Source organism: Suricata suricatta, chromosome 6 (assembly GCF_006229205.1).
Source record: "Suricata suricatta isolate VVHF042 chromosome 6, meerkat_22Aug2017_6uvM2_HiC, whole genome shotgun sequence".
NCBI lineage: Eukaryota > Metazoa > Chordata > Mammalia > Carnivora > Herpestidae > Suricata > Suricata suricatta.
This window is the reverse complement of record NC_043705.1, coordinates 136,682,651-136,698,548: the sequence shown is the minus strand read 5'-3', so window position 1 is coordinate 136,698,548 and position 15,898 is coordinate 136,682,651. Positions and strand designations below refer to the sequence as shown.

Here is a 15,898-nt window from a genome sequence, read left to right as displayed (position 1 = left end):
GGCGGGAAGGCGGCGGCCGGCGGGCAGCCGCGGACCGCGGTGCCGTGCCCAGCCGAGCAGTGAGTCGCGGGGAGCAGCGGGAGTGGGCGGGGGCGCTGGGCTCGGTCCCCTCGGGAAGGCCGGGCGCGGGGTGGGCCGGGGAGTAGCCGGCTAAGAGCCCGTAGCACCCTGTATTCGGGGTAAGGTCGTCGGCGACAGAGAGGAGTTCGAAGACACTTGTATCCAGGGTCGGTGCAAATGGTTTCCCCGCAGGGCCCCCACTTCTGGTCACCCAGTGCCCTCTGTTTTTATATCTGCATTGCTCCAAAGTTAAAACAGAGCTCCAAAAACTTGGGAAACAAACCGGAAAAGCATATTGCTGTAACTAACTCCCAGTGAACCTTTCCTCCGACCTGGTTGGGGAAGGAAGTAAGTTGCTTCTATCACAGCCGAAAGAAAACTGAGCCATACGACAAGTTTGTTCTTGGAAGGCAAGTTGCCGTTTGATGAACGCCCCACCTGTTGAATAGACTTTGGACCGAGGCTGACCCCATTCTCTTTTGCAGGCTAAAAGCTTAACAAACTGTCTTCCTGCCCCTTTATTTTTAAATACGAAAGGCAGTGGTGGTGGCAGCAGTTATTCAGCGCACTATAAAGAAGGCAGCGAAAGTCGGAAGAGTTTACAGTTTTAGCAAGGGTCTAGGGTGGGGGAGGTGGAAGCAGAGTATACATTTGAAGGGTGAGACTTTCTGTACCTTTCAGGTTCTAGGCACATATAACTGCCTTTGAATTACAGAATTAATGAAAGCACCCAGATAACTATCTTGACAGATAGCTTAATTGGCTGGCAAGTTGAAATGTAAGGTGTGTTCAAATTAGATTTCTTTTTGGCATTTCCTAAAAAGGGGTGCTCGGCAGGTTTGTGTGTGCCCGGTTCTTTACCATGGGCATTGACATTCTCATTTATTGAGCATCTAAATCCTCTGGGATGGTATTATCCACACTTAATGTGTTAATGGTTACTGGTAAAGCTTTGGAATAGGCTGTGGCAAACTCACACCAGGAGCTGTGCCGGTAACCTAAGTGAGCGAGGCTGGCCAGATGTGGGCCGCGGGTTCGTGGAGAGCTGTGGCCATCGCTGTTGGGGTCAGAGTCCCCTATGTTCTATCCTGTGCTTGCTGGATTTTCTGTGTTTAAAGAATCCAAATACTGTGGCTTTTTAATGATATACCTTGATTTTTAAGTTGAACCCGCTGTGTAGACCCATGGGTGAGCTGACCTGGTCTCTGGCTGCAGGTTTGCTCTCTGGGTTACGGACCTACTGCAGACTCTGCAGAGGGTAAAGTAGGCTGGGGGAGGTGGGGGAGTCTTCTGCTTCTGCCCCTCCACAGCCCATGCTGCTTTCTAACTGCTGCCTTGCTTTTGCCCTGGTGGTCAGAGCCGGCACTCCCCGGTGAGAGACTCTGCTTCCAGAAGCTGCCCCTTAGCCTTGGCCTGAGCATTCTCATGTGCCCGCCCCCCCCCCGCCCCCCGCCGGGGAGATGCAGCAAATTTGGGGCCAGAATCCTGTTCCTAAAAGTATGCATACTTATTTGGCAAGTTTCCAGAGTCAGAACCTGGGGAAGTAGGTCATGGTGAGAAGGAGCACTCTTTCCAAAACGTTTTGAGGCACACCTCTTCTTACTGCTGTCAGTAGACTTACAGACGTGATCTGGGGGGCGGGGAGGGGGGACACTCAGCCTAGGTTTGTCATTTTACATATTAGGAAACAAGTGCTGATTCCAGAGGTGCAGCTTGGCCAGGGAGATGGAGTAGGTTTGAGGGCCAAGTTCCCTGTGCCTCAGTGGGAGCATTACCTGCTGGTTTCTGGTTTTCTCAGCAGAACCAGGCAGAGGAGCATGATTTGTAAGGACCTCTCCTAGCTCGTTCAAGAGTTGTGGTTGGCTGTCATCCCCTGGACAAGCTCTGAGGATGGCCCACAAGATGACTGTGGTCTGATTTGAAGAAGTCTTAGATCAGACCAGGTTTAGTTGACTTTTCTTGAAGCTTTCTCACTGTGCCTCTGAGCAGGCTGGCTGTGATGCTCTCCTGCTCATCCTACCCCTACATTTGAAACTTTCGTTGTGTCCACTTCTTGCCCTTAGCTAAGGTAATCCATGCCCCAGTGCTTGAGGACCAGGGTGGTCCTGGGACATGGTTGGTGGCCAGGCCAGACATGCTTAGGGAATTGAGAAGTGAGACTGCTCCTGAGGCCCTTCTTTGTCTGCTTGATGGTGGGACACAGTTTGGATCTAGGGTCTGTAGGCTGGCTGTGGATGGTGGAGAGCATGTCCGTGAGCCCCTCTGAAGTTGAAGGTGAACTTTTAGGTGTATTTTCTGGGCTGAGGTTCTGATGAAAGCTGTGGATTTTCAGAAGGGCTGCAAGCAACCAAAGTTGTTAAACCATCGTTGTTGGGGGCTGCTATGTGTTTTCCCACCTGCCTCACTCCTTACCCCCTGTGGGGTGTCTGATAGGGCAACAGCTGTTCCCTCCTGCCCCTTCTCCCACCTGGATGTAAAGCTGGTTTCAGACCTCATTGTTGAGGATGTCTGGGTTGGCCCCAGATACCTCTGGACGTCACGTGGAGTAGCATGAGCCAGCCGTGGAAAGTCCACTTGCGGGAGGGAGGTGGAATTTTGGCTTGGGTGCCGGTACTTTCCTGCATTTGGCGTGTTGTTCACCCATCTCTACAGCCGCTAAGTGGTGGAGGAAGGCTGGGTTGCGTGGTCTCTGCTTTTCCTGTGCCTTGTGAGAAGGTACATTGCTGTCACAGTGGTTGACACCATCTTACCAAAACTGCCTGGGCCGTTGGTGTTCTAGGATAGGCCAAGTTAAGCATGAACTGCAGCGTTCAAGTCCAGAGAGTTGAGCAAAGTCATATTCAGTTTGGCCGTGTTTAGAGAACAAAGGGGAACTTAATGCAAATTCATAATGGCGAGTGGTTAACATGCTGTCTTCCCTTTGCATAGACCCTATTAACATATTTACTTATATCAGAAGTTGAAAAATTGGCTTTGCAGAAACGTTTACTTCATTGACCTCTATGTTTTTAGTTCATAGTTTTTGTTCTTGGCAGTAGTACAATTTTGTCTGTATGTCGTAAGCATTGTATAATTAAGTTTTCAAAAAATTTATCGTTAGTTCAGGTCTTTAAACAGAGCAAGAGAGATTATAATTTAGTTTGCAAAGTCATGTAACTTAATCATATATATTGCCTTAATATTAAGAATAAAATACTTTGTTATACCCAGATTTTATATCGCCCCCCAAAACCAGAGACTACCAGGGAGACCGGGTCAAGCATGCAAAAGCAAAGGGAGCCTAAGCTTCTAGCTCACAGACTTTACCGCTGCAGTGGATCCACGTGGAGCCAGCCCCGAAATTGGGGGGCAGGGGCTCTTTTAGGAAGAGGGCGTTACAGGAAATGGCGACACAGGCACAGCGATCCAATCCCTACCCTCTATCAATACTGGCAGTAACTTTGACCAATCACAGAGTGGGCCCAGGACCCTCACGTAGGGCCTGACTAGTCTTACCCTCCATCTTTAGGCCTGCCCTTAGAAATGTTAAAGGTCTTTCCTGACTCGGTGTTACAAGGGTGGTCCCTTCTTTGGGCAACGTGTGCACTTCTATTGTCTCATGGAATCAGTTTTAGACCTGCGTCCTTACAGTTTCATCTCTAGCTTAAGAGAAAACGGGAGCTTGAAAATACACACTTTAAAATAACATTATGGTATTAAACTAAGAATTTCTAGGAATTTTCTAAGTAGAACTTACTGGATTTTGGTTTTAAAGCTTAACTGAGTCGTGTAATTGAGCATGACTCTCATGCCACGGTCCCCAGATAATCAAGTCCTGTTTAAGACTTTGTCTTAGTTTTCTAGCTCTCTGTACATTTTCTAGAAGGAAGCCTTTTGCTGTGGGGATCAGTTGAGTCTTTGGTGGCCTCTTAGTGCTGGATGGTAAACACTCCCGATTTCTACTCCAACTTGACTCAGAAACACAGAAGATTACCGAATTTCTGAAACTGGTCAGCATTGACAGTTTTCTCTTACAGTGTAATACCCTTTTTCTTTTCATTGCACCATCCTACCTTCTCATAACAAAAATTCAAGCTTCTGGTTATTTAAATGTAATAAATGTACCACAAAAACATACATAATAAGTAATACATTTATAAATATACATTTATGTATAGTAAATTGATAATGCTTCATCTGTCATTTTCAGCTTTAGTGATGTTTAAGAAGGTTAGAGCAAAAGCTTATTGTGTGAACTAGTTTCTTAAGGTTTTTCTTTTTCTTGCTGTCACCTCTCTCTTTTTCTCTCTCTATTTCCTATTGGTTGTCCTAATGTTGAGTAACTATTTCATTTTGGCTGTTAGAGATCTTCTTCTCTGACCATACTAATAGAACTTATTGCTTAAACTTAAAATTTGTTCTCTCTCCAAGGAATTAGAGGCCATATTACCATTTCCTTGGTGGCTTTGTGACGTTAGTAAATGTCCTTGGATGCTTGTCCTTGGTGGCTAGAGAAGTTAGCAAGCATTTGTGCACAGGATCTGAATGAAATCTGATTGTGGCTAAAGTAATTTGAATGCACTCTGGCCTCCTATTAACCAGTTTCTCCTTTGCTTCTTTTGTGTATCTTGAATCACTGCTTTTTTATTTCCAATAATCTTTCCTTCTCCTCTGTCTTCCCTCTGCATTTTGTTCTCATGTCGATTTCTTTTTGTCCCTTTCCTATTGGACGTTGGGGGAATTTATATGTCTGGCTGTTCCGAGAGATGCTTGTTTAGGGAACTTCCTCTGGGCCCTGGGGTTGTGATTGCACTTTGCTTACTTTGCAGGTTAAAAAGGAAGTGGACAAAAGTAGAGCCAAAGGTACCTGCAGCGTAGCCACAGAATTCGCTTGAAGTAGAGTTTTTTAACAACAGATAGCTTCATAGTGTGTTAGAACCTAAGGCCTGGAAGAGGAACCTCATAGCTCACACGGATCTTGCCCACTCCTCTCACTCTGAAGATGAGAAAACGAAGGCCACGATTAGGGAAGTGGCCTGCCCGAAGACGTGCTTCTGATGATGATCGAGAAAGTGGTTCACTGCAAGGCTCGTTTTGTAGGATCACAGTTTCTCTCCTCTTTGATGAAGGAAGGCCTCCAGGAAGGAGGCCAGGAGATACAATGAAATTATTGAAAGAGTACTAACCTATTTAGTCACTCTTTAGTTTAGGCGGTTGACGTATGGCCCCTGGGGATCTGGCTTCTGTTTGCTTCTGCCTCTGGCGTGGGCTCCCCCGGTGACACCATACCTTTTCCTTGGACTCTCATGGAGGTCAGAGCACCTGGAAAGTACCTTTTCAGATGTCCCCTCAGCCCCACAGTACCTTAAAAAGCAGGCCCCCACACACCATCACCTTTATCGAGAGAGGAAAAAAAGGAATAGGAAATGACCGTCGGGAGAATTGTTGATTAATACGTTGCACCAGCTCTGTCGTCTAGAATAAGAACAGCTGACTTGTCAGAGCACTCATGTTTTACATGTGTCCTTTCATAACAGTCTTTTGAGGAGAGTGTTCTTACTGTCTTCTATGTACAGGTGGTTAAACTTAGGTGCTGAGAGGTATAGTTCCTTCATTTCCATGGGCTCACACACAGGGCCAGTAAGGGGCCCAGGAGTGGCTAAACCCTGACGTATGACTTCCGGGCCCGCTCTCTGACCATGGCGCTCTGCAGCTGCGTGTGTCCTGATGTGTTACGCAGTGATCCAGGCAGAGGGAGTGGAGGGAGCCAGGTGTAAAGACCTAGGCTGGTGTTGGTCAGGTGGGTGTGTGGGGAGGACTTGTGGAGAACAGACTAGAGTGGCGGGTTAGGTCCATGTATAGACTTCCCTGCTTCTTGGGAGCCACTATAGGGTTTCAGTGACACGGGAGAACGTGGGTATGTTAGATCCCCCACTTCGGTCCGCCCCTCCCAGTACCCCTTCTTCTGTCTCCTGCTCTGGCTTACCCCTTCCTTCCTCTTTCCCCTGCTGTGCTGGGCCATGTGCTAGGAGCTGGGGTGCCCTGGTAATTGGGAATGGGAGTTTCTCGGGTCAGTCGCTTTATTCCTTGTTTGTTATTAACTTATTAACCCCTTCCTGTGATTCGTTGTACCTGGAGCCTCTGTCTCATGGGCGTGCTGGCAGAGGGAACTGGGGGTCTGATTACACCACACATGGACACCAGCCGGTCTCCTTGTTCTCAGCTCTGGGTGTCTTAGCACCTCTAGTCCCTGAGCCTTTCTGGGGGCCTCCAAGTTTATTGATCTTACCACCCACTGGCATGGAGGCTGTTCTGTCCTCCGTCATGTTATGTTTCTTTGTCCACCTTTGGACCATGTGGGCTTTCACGCGTCTTGTGGTTTTAGCCAATGTGGAGCTGGTATTTCTGTTTCTCATCGTTGCCAGGTTGTGGTTTATCTTGAGAGGACGCTTTTTCGGTCCTTGTCTGGCACCCGTGGGGTTTTCTCCCTTTCTAGTACATAGTAGGTTCCGTTCAGTCACCAGCTGAGTCTCGAGACTCTTCAGGAGCCTATCACGTAAGTCCCAGGTCAGTCAGATTGGCAGTAGCTCAAGCACGTGGGACAGGCGGGCTAGGCGCCACAGGACGTGGGTGGCTGCGTGAATGTGGGGGTCAGGGAGCGCGCGGAGCCTTGGGAGGGTTTTTAGCTTTGAGGACTTGTAGTAATTGATGTTTTCCTGTGCCTTGTTTTTAAAGTAGTGATTGTAAAGTTTGCTTGTGACGTGAGAAACTGCCGAGTGAGGGAAACGCGTGTATCCAGGATTTAAGAGCCAACTTCAGCAGTCACCATCATGTAACATGAAAAAGTTAAACTTGTAGTGTCTTACAGCTTTTTTAAGCAAGCGCATATTGTAATAAGAGGGAAAATGTCAGTGCAACACATTTTTGAAATGTCTAATTTGGTGTGATTTCAGTGAGGAGGACATGTATCGTGCCGCGGATGAAATAGAAAAGGAGAAAGAATTACTTATACATGAAAGAGGGTTATCAGGTATGTTTGGAATTGTTTTATTCATAGACTTCTTATTATTTATAGTAGAAATGCAGCTAAATCGGTGTATCCGTTCCGATAAAATACTGAGATGTGCTTTCTAGGAAACATTCTTCTGCATATGCTCTTAGCTGCGTCTGCTTATCCATTTTGCTGCGTATGTTTGGGCACTATCCTGAGGTTTTAAGAATCCCACGCCCATGTTCTCCCTGCGTCCTCTACACTCGTTTCGTTTTTGTACCGTGAGGATTTGTTTAATCTCTTGCCACCGCCCTCTCTCCGCTCGTGACCTCCCTCCTGTTCTTAGAGAGAGAGTTCGGACCTGAAACGCCCCTTTCCTTTCCAGCGGCTCCACGTGTCTTTGCCTGCACATGGCCACGTGGCTGTGAGAGAGCCATCGCGGGGTCAGTAACCCGAATCCTCTCGTCGTTTCATGACTTTCTGTCCGTGTTTCTGCTCAGTGACACCTGCTCTTGACACCGTGCCCAGAACCCAGGGGCCCATCGCCGCTAGGGTGAGGGGTTGCCCCCGGCCCCCTCTGTGGGGCGCCTGGCCACAAGGCCTTCCCCGCTGGCCCGGGCTGGGGCTGAGAGGGGGTGCACCACGCGGGGGACATGCCGTACACGATCCCTAAGTGGCGTTTTCCCTCCCATGACCTATTGTGTGTGTGTGTGTGTGTGTGTGTGTGTGTGTGTTCTGCTGGTCTTTGAGAACTAACCTCTGTTTACATTACAGGCATCAAAAATAACTGTCACATGTGTGATTAGGGACCCATGATCCAAAGCGGGGGTTTTTGATCATTTTCAAGGCTTTCTGGAGTCGTCCTCACAAGGAGTTGGCTAGCCCTCGGATATGTGCTCTGTGGGTGTCCAGCCCGGGGGTCTGGTCCGGTGTCCACAGTCAGGTGTGTTCCCGGGCCGCACTGTCGCGTCCTCCGTGAAGTCTCCGCCGGTGCGCTGTTCCTGCTGCTGCCATTGCACACCGTTCACTCTGGCGCAGAGTCCTTGGCAGTCGTGGGCCTGAGGAGAAAGTGCTTCCTCACTCATCGGTGTCCCTGCTGCATTTGTAGGGCCTTCTTGCTTTCTTTGCAGGGACCCGACCCTGTCTGCCGGCGTAGCCCTCCGAGTGCTGCGGGTGATTTAGCTTTCCAGCGAGCTGTGTCCCTCCTAGCTTTCGTCCCCGATACAGTGGTCCATTTATAGTCCTCCCTGCACCTCCGTCCCTCTGGGCTCAGTGCCCTTCCTGAAATACGGTCCTTGGGAAGTGCCTCTTTAAGGGTCTCTTGGCTGGAAAATTTCTCTATTTCACTTTGTTGTTTAAGAACTCTCTTCCCTTGTCTCGTCATTTCTGGGGGAGCGACAGAACTGCAGTCACACTGACCCTTGGATAACGTGTCGTTTTCTCTGCAGTTTCTTTCTGATGTCTGCGAAGCGTGGACGTTTTAAAAACACGCTGCTTGAGGGTGTCTTCCTTCTGAATCCCTAGAGGCCTAGTTTGCATCGGTTTGGGAGCATTCTCAGCCATTATCTTCTTGAGTATTGTCTTCTCCTTCTCCCTGCACGCTCCTTCCAGAGCTCTCACTGGTGCGCGCAGCCCCCTTCAGTCATCCAGGCCCTCTTCAGCACATGCCCCCTCCTAGACTTTCTGTCTTGTCCCCTCTGTTCCATTCTGCACTGTTTCTTCGGATCTCTTTTTCTTTCTGTTTTGGAAAAGTTCTGGGGGCGCCTGGCAGGCTCGGCAGTAGAGCATGCGACCCTTGATCTTGTGGATGTAAGTTCAAGCCCCACATCGGGTGTAGAGATTTAAAAATAAAATCTTTCTATTTAAAAAAGTTCTGTTTTCCCTTCAGATCTGCCTGGTCTCTTTTTGATAGTTTATTGGCCTTTGCTCGTGTTTCTTACTCCTTTTATTTCTTCAAGCATTTAAAACCTCCTCTTCCGGATCTGAACGTTTCATTCCCTGAAAACCTTGGCAGGTCTGATGATTCCATGTGCTATTTTTGCTTGTTTCTCTTTTCTTCAAAGTTTGAATTGTAAGCTCAGATTTTGCGTTTCTGTACAGGGCTCGGGGCGCTCTGCCTTGAGTGTTGTTGCCTTGTTCCCGCTAGGCACCCGGGTGTCACTGACCTTGGTCCACGTTATGCTAATTTCTAAGCTTGGTATCCAGGGTCTTGGGGCTGATCTGCATCCCCGCGCTGGCTCTGTATGGGAGTCAGCCTGTGATTTCGAATTCGCAAGGAGACTCCCTCTTTCCCAAGCCAGAGCCCGGACCAACGCAGAAAGGTTTCCTTTGCTCTCTCATTATTAGCGAAAACACCTTTCATTAACCAAGGAGTCCAGGGGTCGGCAAACTGTGGCTCCCTGGCCAAATCGGATGTGCCACCTGGTTTTATACATGAAGTTTTATTGGAATCTCTTAGTCTACATACTGTCTGTGGTGGTTTTCACACATGGTAAAGTTGAGTAGTTGTTCCAGAAACCTTACGGCCCTCAGAGCCTGTGTTATTATTTACTCTCTAGCCCATTACAGAAAGAGTGTGATTCTCGCCCTAGCCCACCCTTTCACTGAGAGTCCCAGCTTTCTGAAGTTCAGTTTTAAGTCCACATCTTTCCAGATTCTGAATCCTTGTCTTTGGTACCATATGAGGGTCGGGACCAGACCTCTTGGTTATTTGAGTTCCTGGTTATCAGTGTAGTTTGCAGCTTCTCCTTTGGATTCCTCTTCTTCTTTCCTCCTCCTTCTCCTCCTGCCCCCCCCCCCCCATTTCAAATGTTCTTTCTTGGAGCTTCTGGGTGGCTCATTTGGTTAAGTGTCTAACTTTGGCTTAGGTCACGATCTCACAGTTTGGGAGTTCAAGGCCCACATCAGGCTCTCTGCTGTCAGCATGGAACCTGCTTTGGATCCTCTGTCCCTCCCACTCTGACCCTTCTCCGCTGGTGTACACACGCTCTCAAAAAGGAATAAACATTTAAAGAGAAATGTTCTTTCTTGCAAATAGTGAGAGTCTGTAGATTGCAGTTACATACAGAAAGGATCCGTGGTGTGCACACCAAGCTGCTTGCGGTCAGGCACTGCCCGTCCCGCGCCTCTAATCCTGTCCTGGTGGAGGGCGGGCAGTGGTGGGTGGAGCCTCCCTCCCGAGGAACAGCTGCAGGACTGACTCGGAGTGTCGTTTGGATTCGAGCAGCCCTGTGGGTCCTCCCCACCTCCCCGCCATCACTGCCTCCCACCGGCCTCTCGCTCAGCACAGGGTTGTGGCCTGTGACTTGTCCTCTCGACCTGGTGCGGTCTCCTGCCTCCTGCTCTGGGTTTGGCACCAGTGACCATGCCCACCTGCCCGGGGCCCAGGGCTTTTCTCGGTGTGGGCAGGAAGGAGGAGCGCGGGCCGGCCCACGGGGTCCTTCCTGAGCCGGACGTGTGCTGTCCGTACAGGCTCATACCGCTGCCTGCTGGAAACCACCGCCCAGTGCCCTCAGCCCTGCATGCTTGCAGTTCTTGTACGTTGGGGGAGGTGAGCGAGGAGGCAGATGCGAGCAACTCTTCCCTCTGCGGTGTAGACGCTCAAAGTATGGGTTTTGAATTTAAGCACTGCTGGGTCTGTATCTGAGATGCAGCATAGTCTGTGTGTTGTGCTTCAAGGGCACGTCTGTGTTCAAGGCCGTCCTGACTCAGGCCACAGGGAGTTCCATGTGCGTAGCCTGCGGAAGGGACCTGTGTTCCGTACCCGGCCCTCTGTCCCTTACGCCCTGGCTCGTGAATGCCTGCCAACTAAAACCAGGTGGCACATCCCAGACCCGCCAGGCCAGAGCCCGGGTCTTCACGGCCGTCGTAGCCCCGGCTTCAGGCTCAGTGCTTTGCACGTGTTAGACATTAATATTTGTCGAATTGAGCTGAATGTGTTATTAATTTATATCTTCCTCAGGAGTAAGTACCTTGTAAGGTACTTCTGTCTTTACATCCTGATTTCCTCGCTAACATTTACTTCTTCAATAATTTAGACAGGAGGCCGAGATGTGCCTGAGAATTTACCTCACTTTCTTCCTAGAACACCCGCCATGTGCATGCATACACATGATTCACAAATGAAACTCAAACCTTATATGTTAAACAAGGAAAATCTAAAAGCCATTTTTTATTATATAATTTGTTTTGATTGCAGGTTATATTTTTAATGTATAATTACAGTCAAATGAGGTCCGTAGTTGGGCTAACATTGAGAGCTGTTAGTTTCTGGCTTATTATTAATAGCTTATAGCCTTTTGGGATCAGGCAGAGTATAAATAAATAAAGACTAATACAGTTTTGTTAAAGTAGTTGTTATCTTTTTGTATAATGGATATAGAAAGCTAATAAAAAACCATTAGATATTTTTTTTCATGGCTGAGACTTGCACATCTAATTTGATTAGTATTCTCGGGCACCCGTGTCAGCGCAATTCCCGGCTCTGAGATCACAGTGGAGACACAAAATAAGCCCTTGCCGTCAGGGAGTTATGCCATGTTGTGTTTGTGGGGGTGGGAATGTGTGGGGACTTGGGGGAGGAATGCAGAAAAAGAAATAGGCAGGTGTTGATCATTGCCAAGAAGGAGCACAAAACAGCGTAGGCTAAAGTGAAGCTGTGTGTGGCCTTGTGACCCAGGACTGATAGGTGACATTTGCGCAGAGACCGGTAGATGGGGAGTGATGGAGCCCCGCAGATGTGTCTGAGAAGCACAGGCGAGGCGGCAGGTGGGGCTGGAGCCACCACTGTGGGGAGGGGTGGGAGCAGAGGCCCGAGAGGCGGTGCTGGGGTGGGGGTAGGACATGGGGCCTTTGTAGGAAGTAAGGACCCATTCCACTGCCGGGGGGGGGGAGGATTCCTGGAGCTCTTAGAACCCGGGAGGGATGGCTGTTGTCTGACTCTGTGTGAAGTGTAGCCCCCTGGCTGCTGTGTGGGGAATAAGGTACGTGACGAGGGAGGCCCCGTTGGAAGGCCTCCAGGTTATCCGGGAGTGACATGTTGGTGGTAGGTAGTGGCAGCCTTCTGGATCTTTTTGGAATGAGGTTAGAGCAAAAGTAACCTCTGACTAAAGCAGTCTGTTATTTTGATGATGCTTCGTTTCATTACCCACCCCCCTTTTTGATTCCTCAACAGAAGCCAGATTAAGTGTAGCTCCCGAAATGGACATTATGGACTACTGCAAAAAAGAATGGAGGGGAAATACACAGAAAGCCACGTGTATGAAAAAGGTACGGCGCCTACCTGCACAAAGTCCCAGTCTTTCAAGTAGTCTTCATAAGTAATTACGTAATATGTCCTTTTGTATTTTTAGACATAGTTACAACAACTGCTGTTTGACTTTGTAAATATTGGTCTAATTTTAGAGATGAGGAAACAGACTCCAAAGGTAAGGGACTTGTTCTGAGTCCCATTATTAATACAGAGTCAGGATCAGTTATTTAGTTACTTCGTTTCTTTGAAAAACACATCTGCTAGATGTAGATTTGTGCCTCTCAGAGTTGAGTCAATCATTGGTTGTCCTCTCGGGGTCATTTGGGGCCAGGTCCTTCTGGCCTGCTGTGGGAAAAGCCTTGGGGATGGGACTAGCAGAGGCACACCTACTGTCCCTACCTGGGTTGGGGGTCACACCTTCCTGTCTGAGGGGTGCGGGCTCCCCTGCACTCCCTGTGCAGAGGCATCTGGAACTGCTCCCTTTGTAACTGTCTTCTGGAGGCATCTCCTGGTCCCATCGCATAGACTGATGACCCTGCGGTAGGTCTGAGGCTGTGGGACATTGTGGGTGCCCATGACGTGGTCCTGCCTGGGCTGGATTATCGTTCACTTGGACCCCCTGGCCCACTGCGGGGCCTGCTGGTGAGCCACGATGCCCTGTGGTTCTCCCGTCAACCGCGCCCTGAATCCAGTATTCCTTAGGGTGTTGAACGGTGCGAAATTGCCACTCTGACCATTTCTGAGCTACTTCAATGGCAGTTTCAACCTAAAACTTCCATCACCTCCTATAACCTCCGGGTTTATCCTTTGGTCATTTTTCTCTTGGGATTATTGACATTGTGAATTTGAATGTACTTTTATATTAGAAATATTGGACCTGTCCTATTTGATAGGAGTATCAATTTTTGTTGTTGTTTAGATCTGTGTTATTTAGGGTTTAAAACTTTAAAATATTTGTATACATTTGTCCTTTAGCTCTTGTTTTTATTTTTTATTTTAGAGAGAGAGCATGAGTGGGGGAGAGGGGGGACAGGGGAGGGGGAGAGAGAAAGGGAGAGAGAGAGAGAGTCTTATGGAGGCTCCGACACTGGGCCCGATGCCATGACTGTGGGATCATGACTGGAGCTGAAACCAAGAGTCGGACGTACAACCGACTGAGCCACCCAGGCGCCCCCGAGCTCATTTTTATAGAAACTGTTGTGCCTCTTTCACATGCACCTCTGCTGCCCAGGCTTGCCCTGAAAGGGGCTGACCTGACTCAGAATGTAGCTGCTACTTCGAAAGCTCTGAGAGCCATATTTAGCTCTGCTCCCCCCGAGTCTGAACTGTAGGCCTTCGCATCTCTGGCCCTTGGTGGAGAGCTCAGTCATGAAGTACCTGAGACCACAGACATTTAAATTGGTGAGGCCGTCTGCTGCATAGGTATATTGTCCACTTAGAGGTTTTCCACACAGCCCTCTATCAAAACAGACATCCAGGAGGCTGGATACCTCACATGTTTTCTCATCTTCCCCAGAAATGCTTTCCTTGACCTTCGATTTTATTTCATGACCTCCGACTCTTTAAAGGATTTGTTCTAACGATTGGCACCTCTGGGTCCACAATAGAAGGTATTGGAGCGCCTGGGTGGCTCAGTCGGTTGAGCATAATAGAAGGTATCTATTAAGTTATTCAAATATTCCGTATTTTGGAACTCATGCTAAAATCCTTTCTCAGTGATTTTAGTTTGAGGGGCCGATTTGACTGTGTAGTTGGACTCTTTCAGTGACCAGTATCAAAGTCACATCAGTTAGAAAAGTGTCACTCTGGGGCCCGTGGCAGTAATTAGTTGTAGAACTAATTTGGTTGTAGAACTTTGATTCACCTCCGAAATGGCATGAGCAGCGGTGCATTCGGCAAGACGCATCACCGTTGAGTCCGCCGTCGCAAGTGCTCCGGGATCGCCGGGGGTCCAGAGGGCAAGAGGTGCTCCGCGGGCCCCTGCCGTGTGGCAGCGAGGGGGCCATGCAGTGAGAACGCAGCTCTCAAGCTTATATTGTTGGAAGGAAATGATTTCACACCCGCTTAGAACATCGTCCTGTGACTCGCACCTCGAAAACTAATAACAAGGGTCCCGTATTTGGGCACAGTCTGCATGGCATCCGCCCCACGTTGAGGGTGACGCTCCCTCCTGTGTGTAAGTGACGACAGTCAAGGATGAGTGGAAGGGGCAGCAGAGCCCCAGGATGAGGCTGGAGCAGTGCAGGAGGCAGCAAAGCGGATCCTGACGCTCGAGCATCCGTATCAGGCTGTCCGGGTGCCCGTGGACCAGTTTACGGTGGCTGTTTTTGGAGTGTGCTTTGAAATGTCCACTTGGGTGACTGTGTTTGAGTGACTGAACATGTATGTCACTGAACATTTTCATTTCCTTGTTTCACTTCCAGACCGAGTGAGAATGACACTTGAATCCACTTTTTAAAGAGTCTAATAGGATTATCCAGATGTCTTCTAGCATGTGGACTTTTTAAAAATATATACCATGGAAGCTTGAGATTTTTTTTGTTTTGTTTTGTTTTGTTTTGTTTTTGAGAGAAAGCGCACATGTGTGAGAGGGGCTGAGGGAGAGGGAGAGAGAGAATCCTAAGCAGGCTCCACACCCAGCCCAGAGGCTGACTCGGGGCTCCGTCTCCCAACTCTGAGATCATGACCTGAGCCACAGTCAAGAGTCGGACTGTTAACCGACAGAGCCACCCAGGCGCCCCAAGGAATTTTATTTAAAAAATTTTTTAAAAAAGCGAGATAGAAACTTAGTACATTTCCATCTTTTTTTCCCTGTCTCTTCATTAGAGTTTGGGTCACTTTCCACACAGCTTTAACCCCTCAGGAGTTGGTTATCAATAAGGAAGTGTTAGCAGCAGTTGTGTTTAGAAAGGGACCTCTAACTCCAGCTTCAGGGGCCGGGAGTGTTTTCATGATATTTGGTGTATTATTTACATGTTCTCATGTGTTGCGTCTGTTACATATGCTGATGTTTTGTACAATACTAATGTCTGTTAATTTCTTCTGATTAATAAAAGAAAAAGGAGTTAGACGGTTTATGTGAAGGCCTCCGCTGGCCTCTTCTCATTTTTACAATGATGGGGGAGCTCATTTTTTCCCACAGGAATAAAACTTTCCCTACGCTCTGAAGTCAGTAGTGACCACTCTGAATTCTTCGCTGCTTTTACCCAGGGCTACGAGGAGGTGTCGCAGAAGTTCACCTCTATCCGGCGAGTCCGCGGAGATAACTACTGTGCACTGAGGGCCACGCTGTTCCAGGCGATGAGCCAGCCGGCGGCGCTGCCGTCCTGGCTGCAGGACCCGGAGCTCACGCTGGTACGCTGCCGCCGCAGGTTTGAGCCCCCGGTGTTTCCGATCGTTTTTGTGAGAAGGAGCTTCCACTTCCGCCCTGTAGTGCCCGCGGTGTGACAGCAGCATGTGGGTGTGTTCATTCTCGTGGGGCCGGCATGATTTTGCATCATAAAAGGACCCAGAATAATCGCTATTTCCCAAAAGAGAAAAGTCACCGAATTTATTTGAACAATTCAGCTGCATTAAGAGAGCTGGTGGTCACAGTTTGTAACGACTGCGTGTGAGCC

The 15,898-nt window shown here is 48.8% G+C and overlaps 1 protein-coding gene across 1 annotated transcript in view; it reads left to right on the top strand.

The window, feature by feature from the left end:
• Positions 1-6: 6 nt before the first annotated feature.
• OTULIN (OTU deubiquitinase with linear linkage specificity) overlaps positions 7-15,898 on the top strand; it is a 28,263-nt gene continuing 12,371 nt past the window's right edge. The window contains exons 1-4 of the mRNA XM_029941070.1: positions 7-59; positions 6,993-7,069; positions 12,204-12,298; positions 15,492-15,635. Coding sequence (XP_029796930.1) covers positions 7,003-7,069; positions 12,204-12,298; positions 15,492-15,635 — 306 coding nt within the window. The 5' untranslated portion in view covers positions 7-59; positions 6,993-7,002. The remainder of the gene's footprint in view (positions 60-6,992; positions 7,070-12,203; positions 12,299-15,491; positions 15,636-15,898) is intronic.